Source organism: Pocillopora verrucosa, chromosome 12 (assembly GCF_036669915.1).
Source record: "Pocillopora verrucosa isolate sample1 chromosome 12, ASM3666991v2, whole genome shotgun sequence".
In the NCBI taxonomy this organism is placed as follows: Eukaryota; Metazoa; Cnidaria; class Anthozoa; order Scleractinia; family Pocilloporidae; genus Pocillopora; species Pocillopora verrucosa.
The window spans coordinates 448,957-476,482 of NC_089323.1; the positions used below are offsets into that span (position 1 = coordinate 448,957).

General features: G+C 39.0%; 3 protein-coding genes across 3 annotated transcripts; all 3 read right to left on the reverse strand.

Moving 5' to 3' along the window:
• Nucleotides 1-3,021: 3,021 nt before the first annotated feature.
• On the reverse strand, nt 3,022-9,089 carry LOC131777999 (calcyphosin-like protein). The gene is made up of 7 exons (XM_059094374.2): nt 9,019-9,089; nt 7,951-8,051; nt 6,722-6,818; nt 5,855-5,935; nt 4,850-4,956; nt 4,059-4,131; nt 3,022-3,224 (listed from the first exon to the last, which is right to left on the reverse strand). The coding sequence occupies exons 2-7, from the start codon at nt 8,022-8,024 to the stop codon at nt 3,111-3,113; spliced, it is 546 nt and encodes a 181-aa protein (XP_058950357.2). The 5' UTR covers nt 8,025-8,051; nt 9,019-9,089; the 3' UTR covers nt 3,022-3,110.
• A 731-nt stretch (nt 9,090-9,820) lies between these two features.
• On the reverse strand, nt 9,821-14,516 carry LOC131778020 (calcyphosin-like protein). The gene is made up of 6 exons (XM_059094397.2): nt 14,332-14,516; nt 13,794-13,890; nt 12,827-12,907; nt 12,263-12,360; nt 11,224-11,338; nt 9,821-10,439 (listed from the first exon to the last, which is right to left on the reverse strand). The coding sequence occupies exons 1-6, from the start codon at nt 14,472-14,474 to the stop codon at nt 10,338-10,340; spliced, it is 636 nt and encodes a 211-aa protein (XP_058950380.2). The 5' UTR covers nt 14,475-14,516; the 3' UTR covers nt 9,821-10,337.
• Nucleotides 14,517-17,538: 3,022 nt separating this feature from the next.
• On the reverse strand, nt 17,539-26,565 carry LOC131777997 (origin recognition complex subunit 1-like). The gene is made up of 15 exons (XM_059094372.2): nt 26,393-26,565; nt 25,696-26,255; nt 24,676-24,921; nt 23,996-24,229; nt 23,773-23,859; nt 22,977-23,208; nt 21,938-22,039; nt 21,199-21,361; nt 20,324-20,431; nt 20,045-20,194; nt 19,801-19,920; nt 19,353-19,519; nt 18,952-19,039; nt 18,287-18,323; nt 17,539-18,054 (listed from the first exon to the last, which is right to left on the reverse strand). Exons 1-15 carry the CDS (start codon nt 26,479-26,481, stop codon nt 17,891-17,893), a joined length of 2,547 nt encoding a protein of 848 aa, XP_058950355.2. The 5' UTR covers nt 26,482-26,565; the 3' UTR covers nt 17,539-17,890.
• Between the last annotated feature and the right edge of the window lie 961 nt (nt 26,566-27,526).

Consider the following 27,526-nt stretch of genomic DNA (forward strand, 5'->3'; position numbering starts at 1 on the left):
ATTCAGAAATGCATAATTCTTTTCAATTCGAAAGCCCATCCCTGAAAAATATTAATTAGTACTAATTGTGTCGGCCTCGGTATCTTAAGACTGTTAATTAACTTTAACACCAAACATTAACCATGACGTCACTTGATTTGGAAATAGCAAATTTATAATTCTTTCAATTCGAACACCCCTCCCTGAAAAATATTTATCAGTACTAATTGCGTCGGCCTCTGTCTTTGCAGACCGTTAATTAGCTTTCACACGAAGCATCAACCATGACGTCACATGATTTAAAAATAGCAAATACATGATTCTTTCAATTAGAACACCCATCCCTGAAAAATAGTAATTAGTACTAATTGAGTCGGCCTCGGTCTTTGCAGACTGTTAATTAACTTTCACACCGAACATCAACCATGACGTCACATGATTTGGAAATAGCAAGTGTGTTATTCTTTCAATTCGAACACCTTTACCTGAAAAATATTATTTAGTACTGATTGTGTCGGCCACGGTGTTTTAAGACTGCTAATTAACTTTCACACCAAACATTAACCATGACGTCACATAATTTGGAAATAGTAAATGTGTTATGCTTTCAACTCGAACACATATCCCTGAAAAATATTAATTAGTACTTATTATGTCGGCCTCGGTGTTTTAAGACTGTTAATTAGCTTTTGCACTAAACATCAACCATGACGTCGCGCGATAAAAAAGATTTTTAAAAAAAGTTAAAAAGACCGTTACATTCAGAACTCATTAGAATTAATTCTGATTATGTCGATATCGGTCTTTTTAGACTGTTAATTAACCTTCGCACCAAACAACTTTGAAGTCATACAGTTTTGAAATAGCCGATCAACGTCAGTATCTAAGCAACTACGCACCTACCCCTCCCCTCAACAATTCACAAATCACAACAGTCAACTAATAACAGGCCTTACAACTCAGTGAACTCAGAGTTAATGCTGGATGGGCAGATGTACAGTAGCTTAGAAACTGGCCATTATCCGAACTAGCAGATATATTATTTTTTTTTACTTTTCGTACACTCAGCCCTTAAACGGTTGATTAGTACTAATTGTGTCCGCATCGGTAACTACAAGGTGTGTACTAAATTTCGCACTAAAATTCAAGCGCGACAATTAACAATGAAGAAATAGTAGATCTGTTCATCAGCTCACCTTTCGAAACTTAATTAACTCAGAGGCAGTTAATTAAGCGAGACGGATATGCTTTTTTCCATTGTTGATTTCGTCCTCGCATTAGCTCTGGAAATAGGAGATATGTTAATTTTTTTCATCTTTCGAACGCGGAACTCTGTTAATTAGCACTAATTGTGTCGGCATCGGTATTTTACACATTCATATCAGATTTGGCACCAAAAATTGAGTAAGACGTCTCAATGATGTTTAGATTGCCCAACTCGCAAAAAAAAAAACAGCAATGACCCATGAGGAGTCATAGATGGCAGCTGAAATAATGAACGATTGACCTTCTGCGTATGCACGTGCGTTTTCAAGTTTTTGTACATAGCAGAAGGAACCAGTTATATTATTTATTACACCCATTTTGAAATCACTGGTGGTCTCTGTAATCTGATTAGCTCTAATTGGTGCGATTTATTCACGAATCGCACCATTTTTTGCTTTAAATCACATCTTTTTCCCAGCCAATGAGCAGGCCACACTAAAAACAAAAAAACCAATCAGATCTCAAGGCTTGTTTTAAGTAACCAATCAAATTGCAGGAAAATGATAGACAAAGAGTGTCGTATGGCAAATTTTGCTACTTTTGTTTCCAAAACTCTTACTTTTTCCCCCCAAAAAGTGGATGAGTTTAATTTCAAACCGGCTCAGTACTGCATCAGTAAAATATTTGAACTGACCAAGTCCTGCATTTGGGCGATTTAAAAATGAATGTAATAAAGTGGTAATTGAACCTCATGTCGTGCAATTTTGGTCTTGAAATCATACTTGTGTTTTCAAATTGAACTCGCGCTGCGCGCTCGATCGATTTTGAAATTACGTGTATGATTACAGCACAAATTGCTCTCCACTCAGTTCAATTACCATTATTTATCGCCTTGAAAAGGGGGGCCGGGGCCGGGGCCGGGGCCGGGGCCGGGGCCAGGGCCGGGGCCGGGGCAGGGGGACTTTGAGGAGAACACAAGGGGAACAGAGAAATCTGTAGCCAATGAGGGACACCAGTCATTATTTATCGCCTGGGAAGGGGGGGGGGGGGTGGGGCGGAGTCGGAGAACTTTGGGGGAACACAGGGGGAACAGAGAAGTTTATAGCAAATGAGGAGCACCAGTCATTATTCATCGCCAGGGAGGAGGCTTGCGGAGTCGGAAGACTATGAGGAGAACACAGGGGGAACAGAGAAGTCAAAAGCAAATAAGGGGGAAAGGTCATTATTTATCGCCCGGGAGGGGATGGGGCGGAGTCGGGGGACTGGGGGGAGGGGCATTAGAATACTACAGGGACTCATAGAAGGGATCAGGTAAATACAAAAAATTATGATGCTCCGATCCCCGCCCGGCAATAAATAATGACCGCTCCTTTGTTTCTAGAAAAGGTCCTTCCTCCGATACATGTGTGGCTTGTGTACAAAACTAATGAGCCTACAAGAGGAGATGGGCCGCCCATGATGAAAAAAAATCTAGATTTTCTTTCGTCACCAACTTACCCTCTTCAATCGTCTGTGCTGATTAAGTATTTTCCCCACGCACTTCATTCCTAATAAAGTTTCTGAAATTTCTCGACGAGCGGGCTGCTGACCGACCCACGACCGACCCACGGCCGACCGCTGACCCTAAAATTCCGGGGCTCAAATCCTTGTGAAAGAAGAGGGGAGGGGTTAAGACATTTTTGCTCTCCTTCGGTCATTTCTTCGATCTTTCTTTATCAGACGACTGGGATTTAAGATTTACCATCGCTCATCATATTTACGGCAATATTGTTTTCAAGTTTAAAATGAAGTCTGGAGGAAATAAGACGCTTCTGCAAGGTGCAATCAATCATTTTATTTGCGCCTTTGTTTTAACCTGACACCAAAGAGGAATCATAGTCATACTCAGTCAGGGACTGGACTAAGGCGAATCCCTGGAATTAACCTTAGAGTTTAAAAGACCTTTTAAGCGAAGTGATGAAGTAATCATCATCTTTATAGAAGTTGTTTCTCTGTTTGGTGTAATATTCAATGAACTCTTCTCTGGTTATCTCAACAGGCTGCAAGAAACAACAAACAAAACAATGTCGTTTCAATACAATGAAGGTCATATTCACCTGTTTGCGTTTCGCCTACATCTGAAATTCTGGCTTTCTTACATGTAAGACCCAAAATATTTTAATGTTAGTCTTCTGTAGAGGCTCAGAACTGCCTATGGCTCAAAGCAGAGGCATTAATAGTATCATGCACATCTCGAATAGTCAGCAGACAATTTAAGGTCTCTTCGCTGGTGATCCGCCCCTTTAAAACTGGTCACCTTTAGTTTCAAGTGGCAATTTGCTACTGTTAGTCAATTTTCCACGCAATTATCACGTGATTAGAAGTTTGTTTGAAAACAACTTGCGTTTTTTCACGTGTTTCGCAGGCACGGGGCAAAGTCAAGATAGACAACAACCAAATAATGTTGTTATGCCCGCGTGAAAGCTTTTGAAATATGATGCTTTTTTCTTTGTTCTCTATACTTTCACTTGTTGGAAGAACGGAGACCGCAAAATTTCTTTAGTTAGGTTGTGAAGGAGACTACGGGAGGCGCGGCAGCAATGCAGTTTATTAATTTTTGCTAACAATTTTTCAGACGCCAGTGGCAATTGACATAAGATACGTGTGTCTGAGTTGATTTCAGATGAAATGGAAGGTCTGCTCCCCATTGACGGATATCTTCATTGGGAAATACTTTTTCTTTAATAAAAAAGCAATCATCAGTTACTTAGTGCCCAATTTCAACACCCTCCCCCCCCCCAAAAAAAAAAAAACTCACTGCATTCGTAGCATGCCTATGTTCGTGCTTGACAAAACTTTGTACTCGAGGGATTTTTTTTTGCCCTGGGACTTACCCCACCCTTTGCATCACTGTCAAAACGAGCCAAGTACGCATCGAAGCTTGTACCTTCATCTGCGCTGTAATACCTACGACATGAGCAGGAGGTTAGAGACCACCATGGATACGGGGAGAGGGAAGTTTGTGTGGGGGTGGGGTCGGGGGCGCATGCAACTAGGGCCTTCAAACCTTAAATGTCAAAAAAAAAAAATCTTTTATGCAGCTTTTTTATTCATGACTAATACTGTAATGGATCGCGGCATGTTAGCAGCACGGTAGGTAAAGACCGCATACTGGCGACAGTCTTGCCTCCTTTCACCCCTAAATTAACTTGAGTGTTTTGTTCCATTCTTCCATTTTCTCCTTTGTTCCTTCCATCCTCCTCCCACATCGTTTTTCCACTCCCTCTATCTTTAATTACCAGACGTGCAGACATCATTTCTTATCTGAGAGGGGGAGGGGAAACGATCGAATGATTTAAGGGGGGATCATATGGTTTCCAGGGGAAATGGAGGTGGATCAGCCTTCGCCAATAGTACAAAGAAGGACCAGAGAAAATTGACTGCCGATGAGGGCGATCATTAGGATACTACAAAGAATTAGGTGAGGAACGGATTAATTTTATTGGACCGAGCCAAAAGCCCCTGACCCTCTCCCCTCTAACCTGGCGGTATATAATGTTACCTCCTTGTCTACCCAATGTTTCACACAGCCTGTGAGAATCTTGATTAATAGCAATTTAACCTTCTTGTATTCTAATCTTTTCCTTAGCAGTCAAATGCGAGAGAAAAGAAAAATCAAACTTACTTTGCGATGTCCTCTGACTTAAGAACTCCGTCCTTACAAGTGTCCATCTTGTCAAAAGCTTGTTTAACAACTTCTAAGCATCCAGGTGACAATGAATTCTCGTTTTCCTTAAAATTGGGAAAGGAAAGAACAGCCTAGTAGTAAATAACATTAATCGAGCTCAAATTCCTTAAAATGTAAATAGTGAGGGGCCGTCTTACCTTTTGTAATGTCACTCCCAGAAGTTACAGAAATGTTCTTTTTTCAAACGAAATAAGTCAACCTCGTTCCGATGCCCGAAGTAAGAGATGGGATCCTGGAAACGAGGTTGTGTTGTTATATGTTCCTCCAAAGCACAAACGCAATGTCATCGTCGTACAATTCCTTCTTCTTTTTTTTTTCAATTGAGGAAATCAATGTTGGAAAATTTTCACGACAATTTTTTTTGCAGAAACGGGAAGTGACACTGTGTGTATGAGGAAATAAAGCGTGCTACTAACAACCTGTAAAAAAAACCCTCGCCTGAAAGAGGGCGGGGGGGGGGACGGAAGGAGTTTGGTTTTGTCACCATAAAATTCACCTGATCCCCCCATAAGGCTTTGGGATATTCTTATGATCCCCGATCATTGGCAGTCGACTCGCAGTAAATTTTTTATAGTCTCTCTTTTATAGTCTGTTGGCGACGACTGTCCCCCTCCCCCCCCCCCCGCTCCCCTTAAAAACCTCCTCTGAACTCCCCTTCTTCCCAAGCGATAAACAATGACCTGTCCAAAAATAAATCCAGAATAGTTGAGTGCTATGAGGCAAGCTTAAAATTTCTTTCCTTTGCTGCTTACAGACAATGGATTCCATTTTGCTGGGCGTATGTTTAACTACAGATCACAGATGACATCCAAAGGTAGATGAATAACAGTGACAAATTTGCCTCCACCTCGTTTTGCACAAATTTTTTCTTATTACATTATGACACCATTTTAAGTCGGAATTTATAATCTCACTTACTTAAAACTGAAACTGATTTCTTACCCGTATCAAAGCCAAAAACGCCTCGTAATCAATGCCTCCCTTTTCGTCTTTGTCAATTTCATTGAAAAGCATCGTAGCCTCCTGAAGATGCGCAAGTAAAATTCAAATGATGTAAAAAAATGAAAAACAAAAAATAAGAATAACTGAGCAACGCAAGGAAACATCACACGGATGCAATGAGGACTGAAGTAAAAACAAGCACAAGCGCAGGAAAACGCGAGGGGCCCAATGATGCTTGGTTTTATTTTATATCTGATTAAGCGAGTGACGCGGGGTTGTCGAGACACAGTCCAAGAATAAAAGTAACCGATTAAATTGAGTTCAGGACAAGGCTCGACGCGCGATTGAAAAGCGCTCCACTCCTTTATCTTTAATTAGATTGATATATCACGAAATTTAAGGCAAATGAAAGGTCTCTGTTTTCTTGGTTTTACTCTGGCGATTCTAAAGATGCAAGCTCTCTGGTTGGTAAAGGATCGTTTCACGGCTTCAATCATCCATGCAAAGTGACCTTGATAATAACACAGTGAATTTTCGGAAGGCTCAAAAAGTTGTTAGTATTTCAACAATAAAAAAAACAAATTAAGGAAAACGAAAAAAACACACAGTTGCTGTGATGAGAACTTTAGCTTACTAATCAGACAAATCGAACTCAGTAAAATACGAAAAATTATCAACATTTTAAAAATTAAAATGGTATTTGAATTTGACTGGCAAACTTGAGGAGCAGAATATGCTCTCAACCAACTTTTATTTTGCGACTGACCTCGGGTATTTCCTGTTATACGCAGTTGAATTCCCCCCCGCGCCCCCCCCCCCCTACCCACCCCACCTCTTCGAACCAAGTTAACTGCACGTAATACCAACCTCATTGGTTAAACCAGCTTGTAAATTACGCAGACCCTCAGTCAATTCTTCCAGAGACAATGATCTGTTGTCGTCGTCATCAAGTCTGCCAAATTCCCTGAGCATAGGATGGAAAAAAAAACATTTGAATTGTTAAACGGTACAAGCACTAAAAGAATGTGAGGTTTGTTGGCCAACTCTTCAACTCCCAGAAGTGATTAACATGGAACCTCTCCCTATGACATCCATACATTTTCCATAAAACAGGTAATGAAAATACTCAAACTTATCAGGTAAAATTTGTTATTGTGATCTAACACCACATTCTCACACCTATTTCACAGGGAAATGTGTTGCGACTGGAGGTTGGGAGAATTCACGATTAGATCTTGAGGGGATGCTGATGGGGGGTGGGGAGAGGGTCTCCTGCTACACAGGGGTGGAGACAGGAGTCAAAGGTGGAGGGAGGGGAGGACGAGGCTGTCGATAGGGTATATATATTCTATATATATTTAATTTAGCGCCCTCCTTCCAATAAGCGCCCCCCCCCCGAATTCGTTTTTGTCAAAAAGCGCCCCTATTCCTAGCTTCTAGGCGCCCCTATTGAGTAAGCACCCTCATTCTAATTAGCGTCCCTATACCAAAAAACGCCCCCAATATGTTTTAGTAATGCACTGTTAAAGTACATGTACATTGAGATCAATCATGGTCCATCTTCCTTTAATTGGTCACTTAAAGCCTCACAACAAAAAAGTGGTTTGCGTCTCGGTCTCTTAACTTAAGTCGCTGTGAGCGCGCAGTTCCTTCAAACGAAAGATTTCTTTCTAAAATTTTGCGACGATTGCTTGGCGCCCTGTTTCGAATAAGCGCCCTTTCCTTGAGATAAAAAAAATAAACAGAGTATGCATCAGGAGGTGTAAGTCCTAGAGTTTCATAGGTCTATTTTGACTTTACAGGGTCGTCTAATGATAACATCTCTTCAAAAAAAGGACTCGAGATTCATCAAGAAAATATATAATGTTGTAATATCATTTTTTAATTGACTGCCAATTAACTACCAATGAGAAAGGGGGCCAGGGCCAGGAATATTACAGAGCCTCATGGGGGGATCAGGGAAATTTCATGGTGAAACAACCAAAACTCCTCACCCCCCTCCCCTGAAAAAATAGTGACCGGTCTTCAATATTTTTTTTTATTGTTAAAGAGTAAATCAAACCCTTTGTATTGGCAACCTGCAACCTTTAACTTACTTGCCCAGTTTGGACAATCCAGTGATTCCCCTTTTTGCACAAGCATCTCTGACTTTCTGGATGATCTCTTCCATCTCTTTGGTTAAAACAGCCAAACTACACTGCAGGCATGTACACAAAAGATTATAACCTCAATTTTTCGTATAATTGCTCAAGTGATCAAAAGAACGCGCGCATGCTGATTGGTCGTGAATCATCATGTCATGTCATTCATTCATAATCTCATTCATTTATAATTAGATTGATCACCCATAATATCACAGACAGAATTGGACTTAACTCTGTCCCTTGACATTCATGGTTCAAGTGTACGCGTTCCTGCAAGCTAATATGGATTATTTTTTTCACTTATATTTTTGATTCGCGCGACGGACTTTGCCGAAAAAGAGGGACTACTGGTAATCTAATGCGAAGTTCGCGGTTCAAACCATCGCTTTCTGCATTTCAAAACAGAATTTATTTCGTTTCATGCTGACGAAGAATATTTTATTGTATATTTCAATCAAAAGAATAAAAACTCTTCAGAAAATGAAACAATGGCTACCCTCATTAATAAGCACTGGTCATAGCGAAAGCAAAAATTTGTAAATGTGTGTGTAAGAAATCTACCGCACTTAAATTACGCCATGCGAGGCTACGAAACGCCTGTAATACGTGATTTAACAAAAAGTCTGCAAAGCTTTTGTTATGTGGTGGATTCCAACCTGACTTTGCAAGTATCTCGACTGTGAAAATACAAAATAAATATGTAACACTGCTTGGATAAAAAAATAAATGAAAACTTCTTCTTCGAAAAAATGTTACATGAAAATGACATTTATTAGAATTAAGAGAACTGCCAATGAAAGGTTGTAATGTCCACATTCTACTGGGATAGCAGAGATCAAGGTCAACAATTTCTATTAAAAGTTTGATGATATACCATGAGCAAACTAGACCATTCAAACGTGCATTGCCCTCATTGATCTTCGTTCTTCGTTTGGCTTACTCTAAACTTGTTTACAGTTATCCTAAACTATGCAGATTGTTGAGTAAAACGCTAAAATGGGAAATAAATGGTCAACTTACCGAGTTCCTTCAATGCCAAACGAGGTTCTACAAATTACTTGGCAGTAATAAAGTTTGCAAGCAGAACCACAATATATATAATACATATGGCGTAGCCCTTCCCATGGGATGTGCTTTGAAAGAGTACTTTTATTGTTAGTTTGAAGCTTAACTAATTTCTTTACATTGTCATCATCCATTGTGAGAGTCAAAATAACCATGTAAATTCATTATATATGCGGTTTTAAAACAAACGAAAACAATAGGGGAACCAGACTTAAGCTTGGAAAAAAGGCCTTTGTTTTACAATTGTGTGGAGTTATAGGGAAATCTTTCCATTTAAAAGCCAACTCGACATGTTTTCTGAATGCTTAACGTAGCTTATCGAACATTCTGGAAGTTACGGCGGATTTTTGTGCAGAACTATAGCGGATCGTAAGGGTGTAACTTCTCCCAGGGGATATGCCACGTACAATTGTGTTTGCATTTCTATCGTCCACGCCTTTTTAAGTTTATGAAAGAGGTGGCAAATGAAAGTTTACGGATACAATGGCGAAAACGTGTTAAACGAGAATCCTACCAAATACCTACACGTCCCAAACGCTGCGGCTTGCGAAAATTTGAAATTTAAGGATCAGTCTTTTAAATTAACCTCAAACAGTCAAAATTTGAAAGATGAAAGTCCTTCCGTATTGCAAAACCGGTGCACAGCAGTCTAAAGATAACTCTGTAATAGCGGTCGCTCCGATTACGTAAGGACCTTCTCTTAGAGTCGCTGCTCGTCCCTGTCAAATGGGGCTTTGCATGAAGTTATTACAGCTGATAGGATAAACATTATTTTATTGTATTTTAAAACTCTAAACTCAGGAATGTCGTCGACTATGGAATTTTTCAAGAATTTACATGGTTTAAGGAACTGTTGTTGAACATTGAAATAAGTACATTTAGCAGAATTCCAATTGGCATCTTTTTCTTTTAACCTACAACACATCTGAATTTAGACCTTGTTAAAAACCATGGAGTCAAAAAAATAAAAAACTTGGCATCAGAAAAACTTCATAATTAATCCTTGGTTGAAATAATAAAAGTATCATTTAATATTTGATTACCGGTAAATGTTTGTACAAGCATCAAATGCTTCCAATTCTACTATGTACAAGAAATGGTCCACTGGCTCAAAGGATGCAATTATTTTAGAGCTGTCACATAAATTGTCCTGAACAACTTTCTCTTGACCTCCAGCTAGCAATGAACAGTATGCTACAGAACAGTAATAGTTCTAAAGAATGCTGTGCAAGGTGTGTCCTATATCAATTTAAGACAGAAATGAGGAATTTCTTTTAGATTTTGTAAGCATTTTTCATCATGAGGATGAAGTAGGCATCGTTGTCTATTGAGGCACTGACACCAGCGTAGTAGTTCATGAATTCGTCACGAGTAATCTGGAAGAGTAACAGAAAAAGGGAAGTTTTAAATGTTTAGCAATTTCTATTACACAGCCAAGCTTCAAAGTGAATCTTTCAACCCAGAGCCAAGTGCCAGACACTGAACTATCACATTTAGTGTAGGAATCTTTACTCTATCAGATAAGAAAAACCAGGGCTTTCAGTCAAAGCCAGTTACCAGCAATTCCAAGCGTTTGAACTTTTGAAGACTGGTTCGCTCAAAATCCTTTTTCCTTAGCGCCCCCCCCCCCCCCGCCCAAAAACTGTGTTCAAATGCCCCACCCAAGTGTCGGTTTTGATGATAATTTTTTCATGAAAGGCAAAATTAGAAACCACGACTTTCTACGCATTGACCAGGCTTTAAAACCCTAGACCAGTTATCATCTTAGCAATTCACATCAGAAAATGAACTACTTACCTTTACATACCTTTGTACAGATATAACACTTGCATACCACTGGAAATACTAGACACTTTGGGTTCAAATTCCCCACCCCAGCCAGCTAAGTTTCAAATTCCTCTCCTCTCAGGCACGGATGACGGTCAAATGCCCATGAGTTGCTATGGGGGGGGGGGGGGGTAAGGGGGGAAGAAATGTTAAAGCTTCAAATTGATTGGTGCATTAGTCTAAAAGTAGACTCATGTTTTTCTGGTTTTCCCTTTAATACTCTCACTTTAATTTTGAGATTACATGCAACTATCATATGGTAATTTACTGCACTGCATACATGTAACATGAAAAGCTCTGAAAAGAGGAACAACGAACCCTCTTATATCTTACCGTTCCATCCACTTCATTGCTGCCCACTTCAAATGTATTTAAAAATTTTGTAAAAATCTGCTCCTCTGTCATTTCTCCATTCTGGTATTTAGGGTGCATCTTCACATTATAAACTCTGAATCAATTTTGATAATAAAATGATCAATATTATTATTCTGATAACAAAAATAACAAACACTGTTAAAAACAAATCTCTTGGTCTCTGATATAGTTAACTTAAATTCTCCCAGATGAGGTAAATTTTGGAATTTTCCTCCACCAGCAGAGAGGAAAAATCAAAGAATTATTATTCCGTCCAAAATATAACTGGCTTTTCTTTTGACCATGAGTAACCAAGACAGAATTTCTCCTCAAAATTTCAAGCAGATACATGTAAGTGATGGAAATAAAGAAAAATATCAATAAGGGGTTTATAAGTTGATCCAATGCCAAATTCTCTCAACTAATATCACAAGAATTAACGACTGTGAATACACGAAAGTCATATATTTGAACTGTGGATAAAGACATGGATACAAAAAGCAATCTTTGCAGTAATGAACACTACTTGAACAGTAGTGGGTTCAAATCCCGTACAGGCCTGAATTTTTTTCAGACCTTATTTTCACCACTGCTCAAGTAGTGTTCATTACTGTGAAGATCACTTTCATATTCACGTTTTTATCCACAGTTCAAATATGTGACTTTCATATATTCACAGTCATTTATTCACCACTTTACAGGTTTATTTGGAACCAACATAATGAGCAGCTCCCAATTGGCTTGTTAGCTCAGTTGGTAGAGCGCTGCAATGGTACTGCAGAGGTCATGGGTTCAAATCCTGTACAGGCCTGAATTTTTTTCAGGCCTAATTTTCACTACTGCCCAAATAGTGTTCATTACTGTGAAGATTGCTTTCATATTCACATCAAAAGAATTGTGAGGCAGACAGTAAGGAGAATCACTAATGAGATCTTTGGAGATATTGGAACCAGAGAGTTTCATATGGCTATAAATTGAACTGAAAGATGAGGCCCTTTTAAATATCCAGCACACTTACCCTCTGAGGTCATCTATTGTGATAACACTGTCTCCTGTCTTATCCAGTTTATTAAATGCTTCATTAATGATATCTTTCCTGGCTTTACTCATTGGTGGCTGAAAAATTATGAGAGCAAAGCATAAACCCATAATCCTAAATCTGTGGCATTTAATTAATGTTTACAATAGTAACTGGAGTAAGTGAAGTCCAATTCAGTCTGTAAAGTACGTCCAAGTAAACAGATTTCCATGGATAATGCCTGACTGCACATTCAAACTTGAATTTGCAGCTAAAAAGCAAGCTTTGAACGTAAGAGTTTTGGGGGTCAAAGAGCCACATTTTAAAAATGTTAGACTGCACATTTGTTTCACTGCCTTACCATTTTGTAGGTGTTTAGGGAGCTTATTCTATATTTAAAGAATTCTTTTTTGTAAGATTATTGCTCTTAGGCAATCACTGATGGTTTTAATACCTCAGTAGTTCTTTAACCACCTTCTGATTTCTAAGAAGTTTCTTTGGCTAATCCTTTTCCTTAAATACAAACCATAATCTTGGTATTGTACCAATACCACGTAAACTTACTCTGAGAGCTAGGAGAAACTCATCAAAGTCAATAACACCACTGCCATCCTTGTCAAAGGCACTAAATAACTCCTGTAATTCCTGAGGAAATATTATGGTGTAAATATCCACACAAAAGCCATTTACATCATGCATGATAAGTTTTATACCATAGGCAGGTTTATAATTCAATGATTCTCACAGGAGATAATTGGTAATTTTTTAAGGTCTCTATCACAATTTTTGCATATTGTCTACGAAGGTTTTATTCTGTCAAACTACACTGTATGTACTATTTGATTGAGTGAGACAACCAGTCAAGGAAATATTTGGGTCACGGTGCTGCCCTCCTACAGGGATTTTTATGCAGTTTTTAAATGAGGCTGTTTGTGCCATACAATAACTTTAAATTATTGATGAACGACCAAGTCAAGTTTTTATTATTCTATCCCTTTAAAGACTGCTGTAAGTGAAATTATAATTATTTAAAGCAGCCTGTGTGGGATCAAAGTTGTCAAGATGAGCTTGTATGTCTGCTCCAGTAGCCAATCAGATCACAGGATTGCCATCTTGAGGACTGAGCGATAAAATGAATTGTAATGGATCATTTCTTTTTCACATCTTAAAAATATATCCTTGTATATTTTGGGACAGATGTCCATATATTATATTGTATATTATACGCTTCTTGGTTGCTAATACAATCACTTTCTCCTTAGCTATATATTTTGCATTATTGCTTTATTACTCTTTGCTGGCCAGACCTGTATTTCAGTTATTTATACTGCAAGAGGTTTTAATAAACATAACCACAATCAAAGAGTTTATTAGGTAACCAAGTGTGGGTGGCTGTGTATGACAACCTTTCAGGTGACTTAACTTAAGCTTTACTAGTTTTGCAAAACAACGACACAAAGTAATATAGAATGCGTATTGAAGGAAAACTCTGCACATGACTTGCTTCCCCAGCTTAGGGCTACAAAAGTACCTTAGGATCCAAATAGAGGCCGTATTCACGCATACCCTTCTTGAATTCAGAGAAGTCTAAAGACCTATTCCTGTCATCATCCATAATTCTGAAAACTCTGAAAGAAAGGAGAGTAGCAAAGTTAGCATATCTTGTACACAAAGTCGATGATTTTAACGACGAGCGCAAACACTGAACACTTCCTGTTAACATTCTGTAACAGCGACATAGAACTTCAACCCTTTAACTTTATAATACTTTTTCTATCGACATCTGTCCAATTACAAAATTAAGCAGTGCTGCACAAAAAGAATTTTCCGGACAAAAACTGTTTATGCTACACAATTGCAAAGAGATGTTCATGTACGGCTAGTAAACACAGATCATTTTATCATTTTTTACGTCAGTAGAGGCAATTGAAACTCAAATACGCCTATTTATTGAGAAACGTAAGCTTCAGAGGAAAAAGTGATGGTCTACAACTTTACTCGCAACAGCCAACTGAAATACTAGAGCGGCTTACGCAGGTTGAAATCAACCAACTAAGTCTCAATCATACCTTCCAATTCCTTTAATGCCCGCTGAACCTCGACTGAGGCATTGTAGTCTCAAACGTTCAATCGGATCTTGAGAACCTTTAGAACCCAGCATTTTTTTACATTTCTGTCTCATTTGCGCGTCTGATCTGGCTGTTGCAGCCATGTTTCAATCTCTATTGTGCGTAACAAATATGGCGCCCTTTGCAAGTCACGAAGGCTTTATTATTCCGTTACTGTGACAACGACCGCATCGTGTCCAGTCTCTTCACGGTTAAAAAAACAGTGGGCGCAGAAATTATTCAAACCAAAGAAGATTCAATCAACACAAAACAAAACAAAAAATTTTTAAAAAATTTAAAAAAGGGAAAAAAAGCAAAAGCAACATAAAATAAAAAAGAGAGATATAAGGAAACATTGATCTAAAAAATTAATAAAAGGATCGAAAAACTTCCAGTATCTCGCACAAGATATAATATAATCCTGACTGAATGTACTTCCTTTCAACTCTTAAAGAAATGTGACTTTAGTGAAGTATATTGGAGAAAGAGGAAAAAAGAATAGAGCCAATTAGGAATTTAGATTTATGTCTGGAAGAAAAAGATAATACCAGGAACGTATTGGGCTCCGATAATGCACACGACTAGGAAAGGGAACACCAGCGTGCTCTGAAATTGAAAATTGAAATACATTTCTAGGGCGCCATACCCCGCGATCTCCATAGTAATGAACACTAGTTAAGCAGTATTGAAAACAAGGCCTGAAAAATAGCTTCTCGTTACACTTCATTATTCAATACTTTTGAGGCTAACTTTGATAAAGAGTTTCAAGGTTGAAGTTCGTCAGAGCGAAGAGCTAACGTTCGTAACGTCAGCTTTAAAACCTTTTACGGTGGCCAACTCACGTCAACTCAGTTGATAACAGCAAATAACCCTGCTATATTCTCCCGCCGACGCAGCACCACAGTTTCTATAGAAACTAACCCCCTTTATAACTTAAGTAACGATTACTAATCGAATACTTCTTTGAAAAGATGAGTCTTGGACTTATTTTTAAAACCAGTCAGTAATGATGATTGCTTAATGTCCAGTGGTAGTTTGTTCCATCGTTTCGGTCCTGCCAAAGAGTATGCCCCCGTCTTCATACGTTTCCATATTAGCCACGGAGTTCAGAAAGCAATTATTTCCCTGATAATCTTTGTAAGCGGCCTTCGTTCTTATATTTCAATAGGTGTCTGATATAGTTAGAATTTAACACCTTATAATTCAGTAAAAACATTTTGAAAATTAATCTGAAACGTACAGGAAGCCAGTATAGAAGCCTAAGAATCGGTATAGTATGCTCATACCCTCTCGACGTAATAACAAGTCGAGATGTCGAATTATTAACAAGCTCAAGTCTGTTGATCAGACACTTTTAGTCTAAATGCGAGGTTATACAAGCGTGAACAACGGTCTCGGCATTGTCCTGGGATAGATATTGCCTAATTTTTGCTACACCAGGAATGCGGTAAAACGCGCCCTTGTAGGTCTTTTAAACATGATCACTAAAATGGAAATACTGATCGAATCTAGTTCAGTCCTATATTCCAAGGATGTTTAGAGAGACTGATACATCATCTCCGATATGAATTTGGCTGAGGGGAGGCCGTGGACAATATCTTGAACTGATAATTAAAAGTTCAGTCTTATCCTGAGCTAGTTTGATCTTACTGCCATAATCCAGTCACCAATATGCTTAAGCTCAACTGACTCATTCGCACTATACAGATGGTTGGAAAATATTACGCGTTAACGTACGCAGTTGTGACAACTGGGCTCCATGCAACATTACAATCGAATCCTAAAATTTTGGGTATTCACTCTTGTGTAGTCGATTTAAATAGTTTTTTTTTTAACAAGTTTTTATGTCTCAACATACCATCAAGAGCGATAAACTAACACCTTAAGAAAGGAACGTCACGGTATACTCGATTTATCGCCCGCAAAATATGATACCATGTACCAATCAGACATAGGGCCTGTCCACATAGGAGGTAGTTTCTTTAGACAAATTTTGGCCAAGGCGGGCGAATCTTTAAACGTACCGCCGACAAAAATTTATCGCACGTGAAAACTGGAAAAATCGGCTAAATAAACAAAGTCGTGTCACTTGTCTGTCGTTTCTAGTGAAAACTCAGTATACCACCAGCAGCCTTCATTTGAACTAAGTTCAGTTCACCCGTTAGGCAATAATTGCCTTTGATTGCAAAACTCGTGGATTTTAACACTTTAAAACAACTGCAGATGAATCCTGGCGATGTAAATTTAAATCCACTGGCAAACTGTGCCGGCGTGTCTCGAGAGCAGATCAAGCGTTGACAGAATTTGTCAGTTTTGAATTTTTGTTGGGGATGCAAAAAACGATACATAAACTGTATGCATAATGAAATGAGAGGCTGTTCAGAAACCTTGCCGTAGTGTATTTTGTAAAATGACATTATTCCAAGAATTAATATAATTAATACTTACCTTCCAAACCCGATGATCCCGTTAACTCCGCGTGATAAACATTCCGCCCTCAGAGATTCCATAGGGTCTTGAATCTCTGCATTCTTTTGTTTCGCTGCTTTCCACATCAATTCTTTATTTTCCCTGTTTGTTATCATCGTATTAAACCAGAAAACTAGCAACTCTTTTTCAAACAAGCTTACAAATCTGCTTATGTCAGAAGATTTCTTTCCGAGTAATCTAAGGATGGAGCTAACACAGAAAGTGCGACAAATACTAGAATAACGATTGACGCGTTTTCCTGACAGTGAACATCACTGGATAAATTATTCACGAGAGAAAATAAGGAATAACAAACAGGTGCGACGGCAGAACAAAAAGCGGAACAATGTTTTATTGTCTTGCGTGGGAACTTACACAAAGAAACATTCGGTCTTTTAATTCAAGAACAGTAATGGGGTTTAAAATGATTTCCGTGCAACAGCAGGGATACAAACTTCTAGAGATCTGAAAGCGTTGATTGGGATAAGTTCATAACATGAGAATATCAACTGTTGATATTTTTTTGCGAGGTTCATAACCTCCCCGCCACTTCCAAAAAATTGCTTTTTGACCGTTTCGTTCCAGTCTCTCCCTGCCAACTGAAGTCGAGAAAATAAACGTACGTAACCTGAAATCGGGTGAAACAAGAACAACAACAAAAAAAAGCAGAATTCGAATTCGTTTTAAAGTGTGCAAAAAATATATTTTTTAATCGTCATATGTACATTATTTTACAAAAGTATGAATAAAAGTATGACACACATCCAAGAATTCCTAGCGATGTTCGACGCATTGAAGAGAAATTATAAAAAAAATAATAATTGCCCCAAAATACAAAAATATACAGTATGAAATCTGGAAAATTAAACGCCTATTTTCAAACGGCTAGGTTTTCCTTGATCCCTTCGTAATCAATACAGCAACGAGAGAGTTTCTCCACATCACATTAATTCAAATCACTTCAATAAGCATTTCAAATAAACTTATATCAAGAGTCGATATGATCTGAACAGCGGCTTGTAAGCCATTCGAAATATGGTCACGTGTCTTGTCACCTGGGCTTACTTTGAAGAGCATACAATACGTCATCTTGATTGACATTCAAACGTATTCTCTGTTCCAGATCACGACGGCCAGATTCCACTAAAAGTAGTTTCCAAGCCCCTAATCGAAAGCAAACTCCCGCGGCTTGAGATGGTGTAAGTGTGGAAAGACCTGGTGGGAGCAGATCAACGGGGAGAATTATTGACAGGTGAGGTTTAGATCGCAACGTACATCTAGGAGACGGGAAAAGGCCATCTCTCTCCACAACAACAATAATATTAAGCTCCAAAGAAACCGTAAGTATCAAAGTACGGTTAAACTCAAGGGGGTAGAGTCACATGATTTTTGTATTCTTCCTGATTGGTTGCCTTGTCGCGGCAATATGGATGAAAAAGTGACTTACCCTCAATGCGACAAAAATCGAGGAGTTGCTGGAAAACCTTAAATGAGCAAGATACAAAATTTTATCAGCAAACGTGTTTAACGATCCAGGTTTGGAAACTCTCACTTAAACGCCTTGTGTAAAAATCCATGATCGTGGCCTAACTCCAAAAATGCTTACCCACCATGGGCACCGGGTGTTAGTTACCCTTGGAGTAGCCCCTGGGGTCACCCCTCGGCTTTAACCTACGGGTTACCCCCTCAGGCTACCCAAGTATTTTCATTGATTTCTTAAAGAGATCCCCTGTGCTCACTTTAATTCCTTGGTCGGAGAGAAGCACTGTGAGAGAAAAGATTCTTGCATAAGGAAATCAAGCAGTGACACCGAAAGGGTTCTGTTGAAGGCTCATCTCTTGATTAAGGGTTCAGTGCGAATAAATTATACCTTTAATAAGTCATGGTCACGAGTTTGGTGCGGTTAACTCAGTGCTTTTTGATGGACCATACTAAAGGCTTTCCAAATCTTCATCTACCTCTAATTTAATTTTTGCATCACCCGTGATAAGATAAAAGCAACCGTCTTATTGCCTCGTAAGCGAGCGCAAATAACAGGGATAAAAAAAAAACTCAAAAGACATATCGAGCACGCCATGCGAAATAACTGCCAGCTTAAAAAATTTCACTTACATCTCCAAATGTCGCCTCTTCCAGTCCTGAGCTACGAAACTCGGCAATAACCGACTTCAGAAACAGACCCTCCATTTGTGTCAAGCATCTGGAATAAAGACAAATGTTAAAAACTGTTATACAAAATCAACAACGTTTGAAGCAATCCTTTCGAAATACATTGGCAGGATCCCTACCTTTAAGGTATTTAACCAAAAATATTTAAAAAGGCAAAAGCTACCTCTCAGTCCCAAGATTTAACGAAATAAAATGACTGAATAAAAACACTGAGACACTATAAAGGTTTTTAAATTATTTCTGTGCTTAGTAACTTCCACTTCATTCCGGTAGATCGGAACATTTCAATAACATCTCTTACGAGGAATCACCCATCTCCCACTCAAATTTAACCAGCTCCTTACTTCATGGCTCGTATCTTTGGCGATGAAAACATGTCTTGCAATGCAGCGTCCACGTGACTCATCCCCACCAGTGCTGTTCCCTTCTTCTTAGACTGTGAGTCTGCGATCTCCACTGCCCTGCGGCAGATGTCTAAGCAGCGGCGAGCGTCACCGGAGACAGCTGCCACCTTTGAAAAAAGTCAACAGAGAAAACAAACTGAAACAAAACAAATAAGAAACAGATCAAATCCAGATCCGTCGAAGAAGAGCACTACTATGACGTGTAACTTTCACTTCTCGGTTGACTTTGAGTCAGGCAATCCAGACTAATTTGGTCTTAGGTTCAATACGAGGCTATACAAACTACTGAAATTAGTTTATACATCAACAACAATTCAACCTTTCCTTCATGGTTCACCTTTCTTGGGACAAGCGATTTTTCAACGCATGCGCATACGTTTTTCTTTACCTTTCTTGAGACCAGCTGTATGGCATCTGGCTCAAAAGCGTTTAAACCAACGATACGAGACATCACAATCTCCTGTAGCTGTGAAAACGTGTAGGGCTGAAAAGTCAGCCGTGTCAGTCCCTAAAACAAAACAAAATCCAAGAAGCTCTTAGTGGCTGTTATGACTACTCTGGATTTGTTTTAACACGCTCAATTAAAGAATCACTGCCACTCAAGCAAACTAAGAGACCATAAAACTACTCACCAATCGACTGGAAACTCGTTTCATCATAATTCGTTCCGGCAGATCCATGGTATTAGCAATGGCGAGCACGATCAGCCGGGAATGTTTCCGTGTCGGCCATTCAAACAGGTTGTACAGCACGTTTTGTTTACGCGTCCATAAAAGGTCTAACTGAAAACGGAAGGAGACATTGAATAAATAATTCAGTCCTAGGTCTTCGCGGTAAAAGATGCCTGCGTCGCCCTGAAAACGACAGAGGAATGACAGCAGGTCTAGTAAAGTAATTCTTTTGATTGGTACCTCATCCACCAATAAGACGACAGGGTCCCTGTTAGGTGCTGGTGTACTGAAAAGTTTATCCAACAGATTAGAGGCGTGCTCTGGTGTTGCCTTTTTTCCTGTTAGAAGCTACAAATAGTTGAAGAAGAGACTATTTTATTTATTTATTTATTTAACAGCTTTATTGGGTACGTCTACAAGCTCAAAATGAATACATATACAAGGAAAGAGACAAAAAAATGGATAGACATACGCCAAAAGGGTCAGTGCGAACGGGACATGGAGTCCCATGCGGGGCACTACCCTACTACTTGTCAGCTTAGAACTTTTATCTGTAACGACAAAAATACTACAATCCTAGGAAAGAATCATGCGGTATTTTAACTTGAGCGATGCTAAATAAGAGCAGAGGATAATATCAAAAAGAGCTGAATGGATCTCGAAGTACAACCGAGCGACCTAGCGTGCGGGAGGAGGCCCTCATTTTCAGTGCTGCACGACAAGCATTTCTCCGCCGGCGGGAAGAATTGAGACGAGTCGGGGAGAGGTTTCCGGGGGATCTGGCACTAATACTGCGTGCCAGACCCCTTGCTGACCTCGGGTCGCATCGCTCAAGGCTTCATACCCTCGCACGACCGAAGAAACGCTCGGGCCGAAACACTAATAACGAGTCCTTCTGCTCGCGCGCTACGAGCGACTGATCTCAAACACGGAAAGAACGGGAGTTACAAAATCAAGATTGACTCTAGGTCGGCATCTGATTGGTGAGTAGAATGGCGTGAATTTTCTTAGCCAACCACACAGCATTGTGAAGCAAAAGCAATCATATCCTAAATCACTTTTGATAACAGATTGTATTTCTTTTACTAATGACTACAAACACGACAGTTACTAACTTTAAGGAAGGTGGAGTAAGCCTGTGCTGGTTCTGTTAGCTTCATTCCATTTATTTCCACGAACGTGAATTCCGGCAGGTCCTCGTCCTCTTGTACGCTGCGTAATACTTCATGTACAGTGGCTGTTTTTCCAGTCCCCGGAACTCCAGAGATGTACATGCACCTGCATTCACATACAAAAGAAGACAGCAATAAAAATATACAGTCAAACGGGATCAGAGCAATTTTCAATTGAATGTCGAAAGTAATGCGGAACCCCTTTGGTTTCACATAACTTTGCTCTGTGATTGGTGAAAAAAACTCGCGCCATCCTTCAACCAATCAGATGCAAAACTAAAGAAAATCGCGACTTTGTCATTCGCGTTTTCCCGCGCTTCAAGCCGGCTGCTCGTTTTCACCTCGAGTTCTCATCTGCTAATGATTATGTAATCCCTTGTTCTGATTGGTCCCTAGGATTACTTTGGTTTGGTTTTTCGACAATCAATTGAAAACTGCTCTGAGCCCTGATCAGTTGAGGAGTCGACCAGCTTTTATGTCCTCATAACAATTGCGATAAACTATATTTAAGTTGGCAATATCTATACGCGATTTGTCGTAATCCTATCAGCTTTGCTCATCCCAACAGCTTTCGTCATCTTTGAGTTCTTCTTCACTTCGTAATTGTGAATTAATATTTTTCATAATTCTAAGCGCAGTTTATCCACGCGTAACAAAACAACGTAAACTAGCCATGACCTACCCCCCCGTTCCGTCCTCAAGTTTCCCCTCCACAAAGTTAAAGATATCTGTAAACTCCTTCTCACGGCAGGGAAGAGACGAAGGAACTGCCGACACATGCAGTCTGAAATTACAAACAAATCAGATGACATGGAAACCAACAAAGAGAATTTTTGATAGTGTCATAAAACATGAACCACTGTAATCATGCGTTTATACACGAGCCTCTGGCTCAGATGTGAGGGCAAACTCATTCCAAGTCATGACACCTATAAATTGAGTGATTGATCACAACAGCCAATCGGAATAACGGAAAATATCACGAGGAGCCATTGAAAACTAAAAGTGAAGACAGGCAACCGGTATGAAGCGCGGGAAAACGCGAGTAACAGAGTCGCTGTTGGTTTGAGATTTGCATCTGATTGGTTGGAAAGATGGCACGAGTTTTTTTAGACCAATCACAGAGAGAAGTAAAGCTAATCCTACGCAACTCCGCATCGCTTGGACAGTAAATTTTTATACTTCTTACGAAAACAGAAGTTTCTCGGAAGATACCACAGCAAACTTACTGGACTTAGAAACAAGGAGTGAACTTCTAAAGAAACTGTGGTACTGCATCAGTGAGGGTATTACACTAGACGGAATTAATGTGAATTTTCCACCGTCATGAGATGTAAAATCGTAGAGGGTTTTTCCCAATGTAAAGAGATTGTCGATTCTCTCTATGGACCTCTGTGGTGGCCAATGCACATTAGTGTAATTTCCAATTAACTTTTTGCCTTACCTCGGTTTGTGATTGGTCCAAAAAGCTCGCGCCATGCTCTCAACCAAAAAGACGCCAAAAAAAAACTAATCGTCACTTGGTCGCCCGCGTTTTCCCTCGGTTTTTGTACTTTGCCTGTTTTTACTGTGGGTTCTCATTGGCAAGTGATGACGCAAACCTTTGATGTGATTGGCTGTTGTGTTACCTTTGTTTTTAGTTTTTAACAGTCAATTGAAAATTGCTCCATCAACTCAGTTGGTAAAACTAAATCATCTTGAACTATGAAACAAATACATACTTTTTTCTAGCCATTTCAAGAGGTGTTCCCGGTGTTTTACAAGGCCGCTGCCTCTCAGGAATGCTTGGGGTCATCATTTTCTTCTGAGATGGCTGCCTACAGCTGTTTCTAGCTGGTGTCTTTGGTGTCTTTTGCTCAGTCTTTGGAATTTTTGCCAGTTTCTTTGCAGAGTGTTTTTGAGGTATTTTGTGAGGTGGTTTTACTCTAGATGGAGTTTTAGCAGTAGGTTTACCTATGGGTAATTAAAAATAGCTTTGAGTAGACATTCAAAACAATTGAATAAAGCCCTTGCAAGCTTGCAGGTGTATTGAAAGTCCTAGAATTTCTTGAAAGAGGCCACCCAAAATTACTCTTGATAAACTCACATCCCCTTCCGTTTTTGCCTTCAGTCGCAATGACACAAGAAAAAAAAAAGGAAGATGAAAGTAGCCAATTGAGTAGCAATTTACATTCTTGTTGTTGCAAGAATTATGAAGTCAGGTTCCCTCTAGATATGCTAAGGTAATGATACCCTGCCCCTTTAACCAGAGTAGTTCTATGCTCCCAGAAAAATGTGCCTCTCTCCTGACAAGTGGCTTGCTAATTCGCTTAACAGTAGTGATCGACAAATATCTGGTAAGCACAGGTCTGAAAAATGTCTTTTCTACTATTGCTAAACTTGAAGTTCACCTGCAAAGATCATTTCTTAGTTGACACCTGAGTTTCCCATACAATGCACATTGTAGGCATGAAATCTCCAATTATTACAATAACAATGGTACAGATATTGTTTTTATATCTACATAATTAGTATCACCCTTGGATGTGTCCTGTATTGCTGTGAATGAACCCTTGCCCTTGGACGATGATCTCAGTATTCTTATTGGTGTGCATTTTCCTTGAGCTGTTTTTAAAAAAATAGAAAACATGGAAAATAACATGAGATCCATCATAAATTCTACTTAACTTTTTTTCCAGCAATGTTTGTAGTAAATGTGCTGAGAAAAGGTGACTGAAAACTTAGGAAATCAAAATCTTACTTCTTGCTTTACCAATCTTTTCCACAACCCAATCATTATCTTCATCATCATCATCGTCACCATCATTGCCATCTGATAAATCACTAACATCACTTGGATGAAACACATCATCATCATCATCATCATCATCATCATCACTGACGTTGTCATCATTATCATCATCATCATCATCGTCCTGGTCATCACTACATCTTGACTCACTCTCAAGCACTTGCTCTAAGACTTCTGCTGTACCTATAAAGAGATATACACACTAAGCTTTTATAATCAAAGATATTACACATAGAGTCAAACAGACATGGGAGTTGCAGGCCATGGATCTGATTACATCTTTGCAAATACCCTATCTCTCAGCCACCCCTCCCATCCATATAATTCATCCCTCTATCTTGACAAATATTCCTCCCACTCTGAGTCTATATTCAATTATTTTTTTTGAAACACCAAATTAACCAAATAATAAGTTGAAGTGGTAAATAAAGCAGTGACTAAAATAAGGTTAGGGGTCTTGAAATCTCTCCATCTCAAACAGTGCTCATTTATATCCTCCTGTGCATCTTACCATCTGAAAATTTTTGCAACAAGGTCTAAGATTTTTAAGCCCAGGTTTTAGCACCACAGAAAGTCACAGATCTACCAACCATGAACTATCCTCAATAGCAATATATAAAAAAACATACCATATCTCTGCCTTGGAGACATAACTTGTTCTTTTGTTTTTCTTGTATTTTTGGAACCCTTTGTTCTTTTAGGTGTCACTGCAGATTCATCTGGAACACTGCGGCTTGCTCTTCTTTTTAAAGAAGTTCCAGTGTCTCTATCAAAGATCAATGGCTCAATAGACACCATGCACTTTTTTTCAATTGTTAATTTCTTTGTACTCCTGGGAGTCTTCTTGTTTGTCTTCGAAGTGGAATTATCTGCAACTACAATGAATGTTGAAACACAATAAGTGGTGAGGGATACAGCCATATTCAAAGATGGGAATACATACATACTTTATCAAGACTCCCTTCAACAGGGCTTTTCAGTTACAATGTTAACTATTACATAGCACTGGTAATTAAGAAAACTAACTTATTTACAGTAATTTAGTGAAATTCAAAATATATTCAAAATTATTTCGTATGAAACACATTATTGTAAAGTATCTGTTTAAAACTGTTAATTTCTATAGTGTTCTTGTTACTGTTGGCTAGCCCATTCCATTCCCTTGGAATCTCCCTAATCTCCCTAAAATAATAGGATATTTGACTCTGATTAGTGGTTGGCTGTCTTGAGCTTTGGAAGAAAAAATAAATTTATACAAATCCTGGCCATGAAAATTTGCACTACGATGCTTAAACTTGTAATTAATTATTGATGAGTGAGGGGAAGGTGCCTGGAGAGTCTATTGGAGCCATAAGGAAGTGGGAAAGGTAACCAAGACAACACTGTGAAAGGCCACCACTAGGCTCTGTTGACCGAAGATCTTAGTGGGAGGGGAGGGACAGGGGCACAAAGGCTGAAGCCAAGTGAGTGACAGAGGCAACAAAATCAAAAATGGCTTGGCATCAAACAGAGCAGTACAGACCTAATTATGTACTGAAAAAATGCCTTAGAAAGCTGGCCACCATTATCTAGGGTTTAACCTAATCTAAATGACATTTCCCTGTACTCAACCTCATAACAAAATTGTTAGATATTAGCTCCTTACTTACCCTTTTCTTTAGCTGGTGTCTTTTTTACTTTTGGTGTTTTTGCAGTGTTATTTGGCTTCCTTGGGGTTTGCTTTGGAGTTCTGACATGATTTATCCCTCTTTCTATAGTCTGTTCTGTGTTTGATGTAGACTTCCTGGAAAGCCTTTTATTAACAGGATAAAGGTTGTAATTCTGGTCAAATTTAAAGCGAATATAATAAAGACCGTCTCGATAAGAACTTTGTAAATAATCTGGAACTTCATCTTGCGGTTTTAACTTTACAACATTGCACTTTCTCCATATATCTTCAGCTTTAATATGATCATCTCTAGAACTACAACAATCCTCACTTGGTAGCAATAATTCTGTCCAAGATTTTGGGATATCAGCAGGTTTCTTCCCTTTGAGTTCTGAGATTTCACCATAAGTGTAATACCACTGTACTATAGCTCTGTTGGGATCTTTAGATTCCTCAATTTCATATAACTTCTGTACATGTGCAATGGAACGCCGCCCCGTGCGTCCGAGTATAACCACATCATCTCCACACTTGATCAGGATTCCGTTAACTTTGCATTGGCTGATGAACAGAGAGAAATAAAGAGGAAGATTTAAGAAGTTACAAGGTTAGATTTGACTCTAAACTGTCGTACGTTTATACGAAACAGTAAGAATTTTGATCTTTCTGCGAGCGATCGAAAACATATCTGACATTACCTGTAAAATACTTTTCCATCGTCTATAGTGCCATTACCAATCCATTCTAGGGTATTAGTAGAAATTTCTCTTTTTGTTGTGACAGGCATCGTGTCCAAATATGGCGGTAATCTCGACAACTATACTCCGAAACTCTCCGAAACTATTAATAAGAACTCAAATCTGGCCGCCATTACACGTGCACCAGTAGGAGTGGGAGCTGGGGAGACTCATTCCCAGTCAATCTCGTACATTTCTAGCAACGCAGTTGTGCGATTAACTTGCATGGCTTTTTCATATATATATATTTATTTATTTATTTATTTTTTTAATTCATCGACTACTTTCATTTGCGTGTAGGTGCGGAGAGAATCATTTAGGCAGATGCCAAGAAAAGAAAAGTTCAGAATGATTCATAATCGATCCCCGATCGTGGAAGGTCAATCAGTCACAAAGCGTGATGTCATGACGCAAATAATCTGAGTTTCTCCAGGAGCTTCTGGTTTCTCTTTTTCTTTTCTTCGCTCATGATTCTTCAATCTGCCACAAGCGACCAGCCGATTTGATAGTGGGGAAAATAGATGATATAAGGCGAAAAAATCATCGGTTTAGATCATGATCAGTTTACGCATGCCCCATCATAGAGAGTTTTTTGCATCAGCTGAAGTTCCTCATCTACACAAAGAATTTGCTGCCAACAGCATTGGAGATTTTTGACCGTGATATGGTGTTTCAGAAGCATTTTCTAACTAATAAGTCGCATTATTCAAGACTGCTGACCTACTACTTTTTAAAATCTCTTTCTGTTGGTGTTTTTCCAAATTAGAGCCGTGAGAAATTGAGGTTTGGTCATGCAAGAAAGTGATATGTGATTGATCCAGGTCACACGAATTTCCTTAATTCCAAAAAGCGGAACACATGTATTAACAAATTTTTTCACGATTACTGTAACCTGAATCAACAAGTAAATCCAAAAGGTGGAAATTTTTGCCATTTCATATTTTTTCGGAAATATTAATTTTTTTGTCCCAACGTGAAGGAATGAAAAGGAACAAATACAAATTTTCAAAGCAAGGGTAAACCTAACCTCTTGTAGCAACAAAGTTGTGATCTTGACGATGTCATTGAGCGAGCGTATTGTATAAAAGCAGAGAC

Excerpts from the sequence above, each read along its gene's own strand:
- LOC131777999 (XM_059094374.2), bottom strand. The coding sequence starts at position 8,024 with ATGGAAGAGATCATCCAGAAAGTCAGAGATGCTTGTGCAAAAAGGGGA. Across the intron at positions 4,132-4,849 it reads AAGTCAGAGGACATCGCAAA|GTATTACAGCGCAGATGAAG; the intron begins GTAAGTTTGATT and ends CTCATGTCGTAG. Across the intron at positions 3,225-4,058 it reads ACAGTGATGCAAAGGGTGGG|CCTGTTGAGATAACCAGAGA; the intron begins GTAAGTCCCAGG and ends TGTTTCTTGCAG.
- LOC131778020 (XM_059094397.2), bottom strand. The coding sequence starts at position 14,474 with ATGGCTGCAACAGCCAGATCAGACGCGCAAATGAGACAGAAATGTAAA. Across the intron at positions 12,908-13,793 it reads GCCTCTATTTGGATCCTAAG|GAATTACAGGAGTTATTTAG; the intron begins GTACTTTTGTAG and ends ATATTTCCTCAG. Across the intron at positions 10,440-11,223 it reads GCAATGAAGTGGATGGAACG|ATTACTCGTGACGAATTCAT; the intron begins GTAAGATATAAG and ends TTACTCTTCCAG.
- LOC131777997 (XM_059094372.2), bottom strand. The coding sequence starts at position 26,481 with ATGCCTGTCACAACAAAAAGAGAAATTTCTACTAATACCCTAGAATGG. Across the intron at positions 24,922-25,695 it reads GACACCAGCTAAAGAAAAGG|TTGCAGATAATTCCACTTCG; the intron begins GTAAGTAAGGAG and ends CATTCATTGTAG. Across the intron at positions 20,195-20,323 it reads TCGTCTTATTGGTGGATGAG|TTAGACCTTTTATGGACGCG; the intron begins GTACCAATCAAA and ends TTCCGTTTTCAG.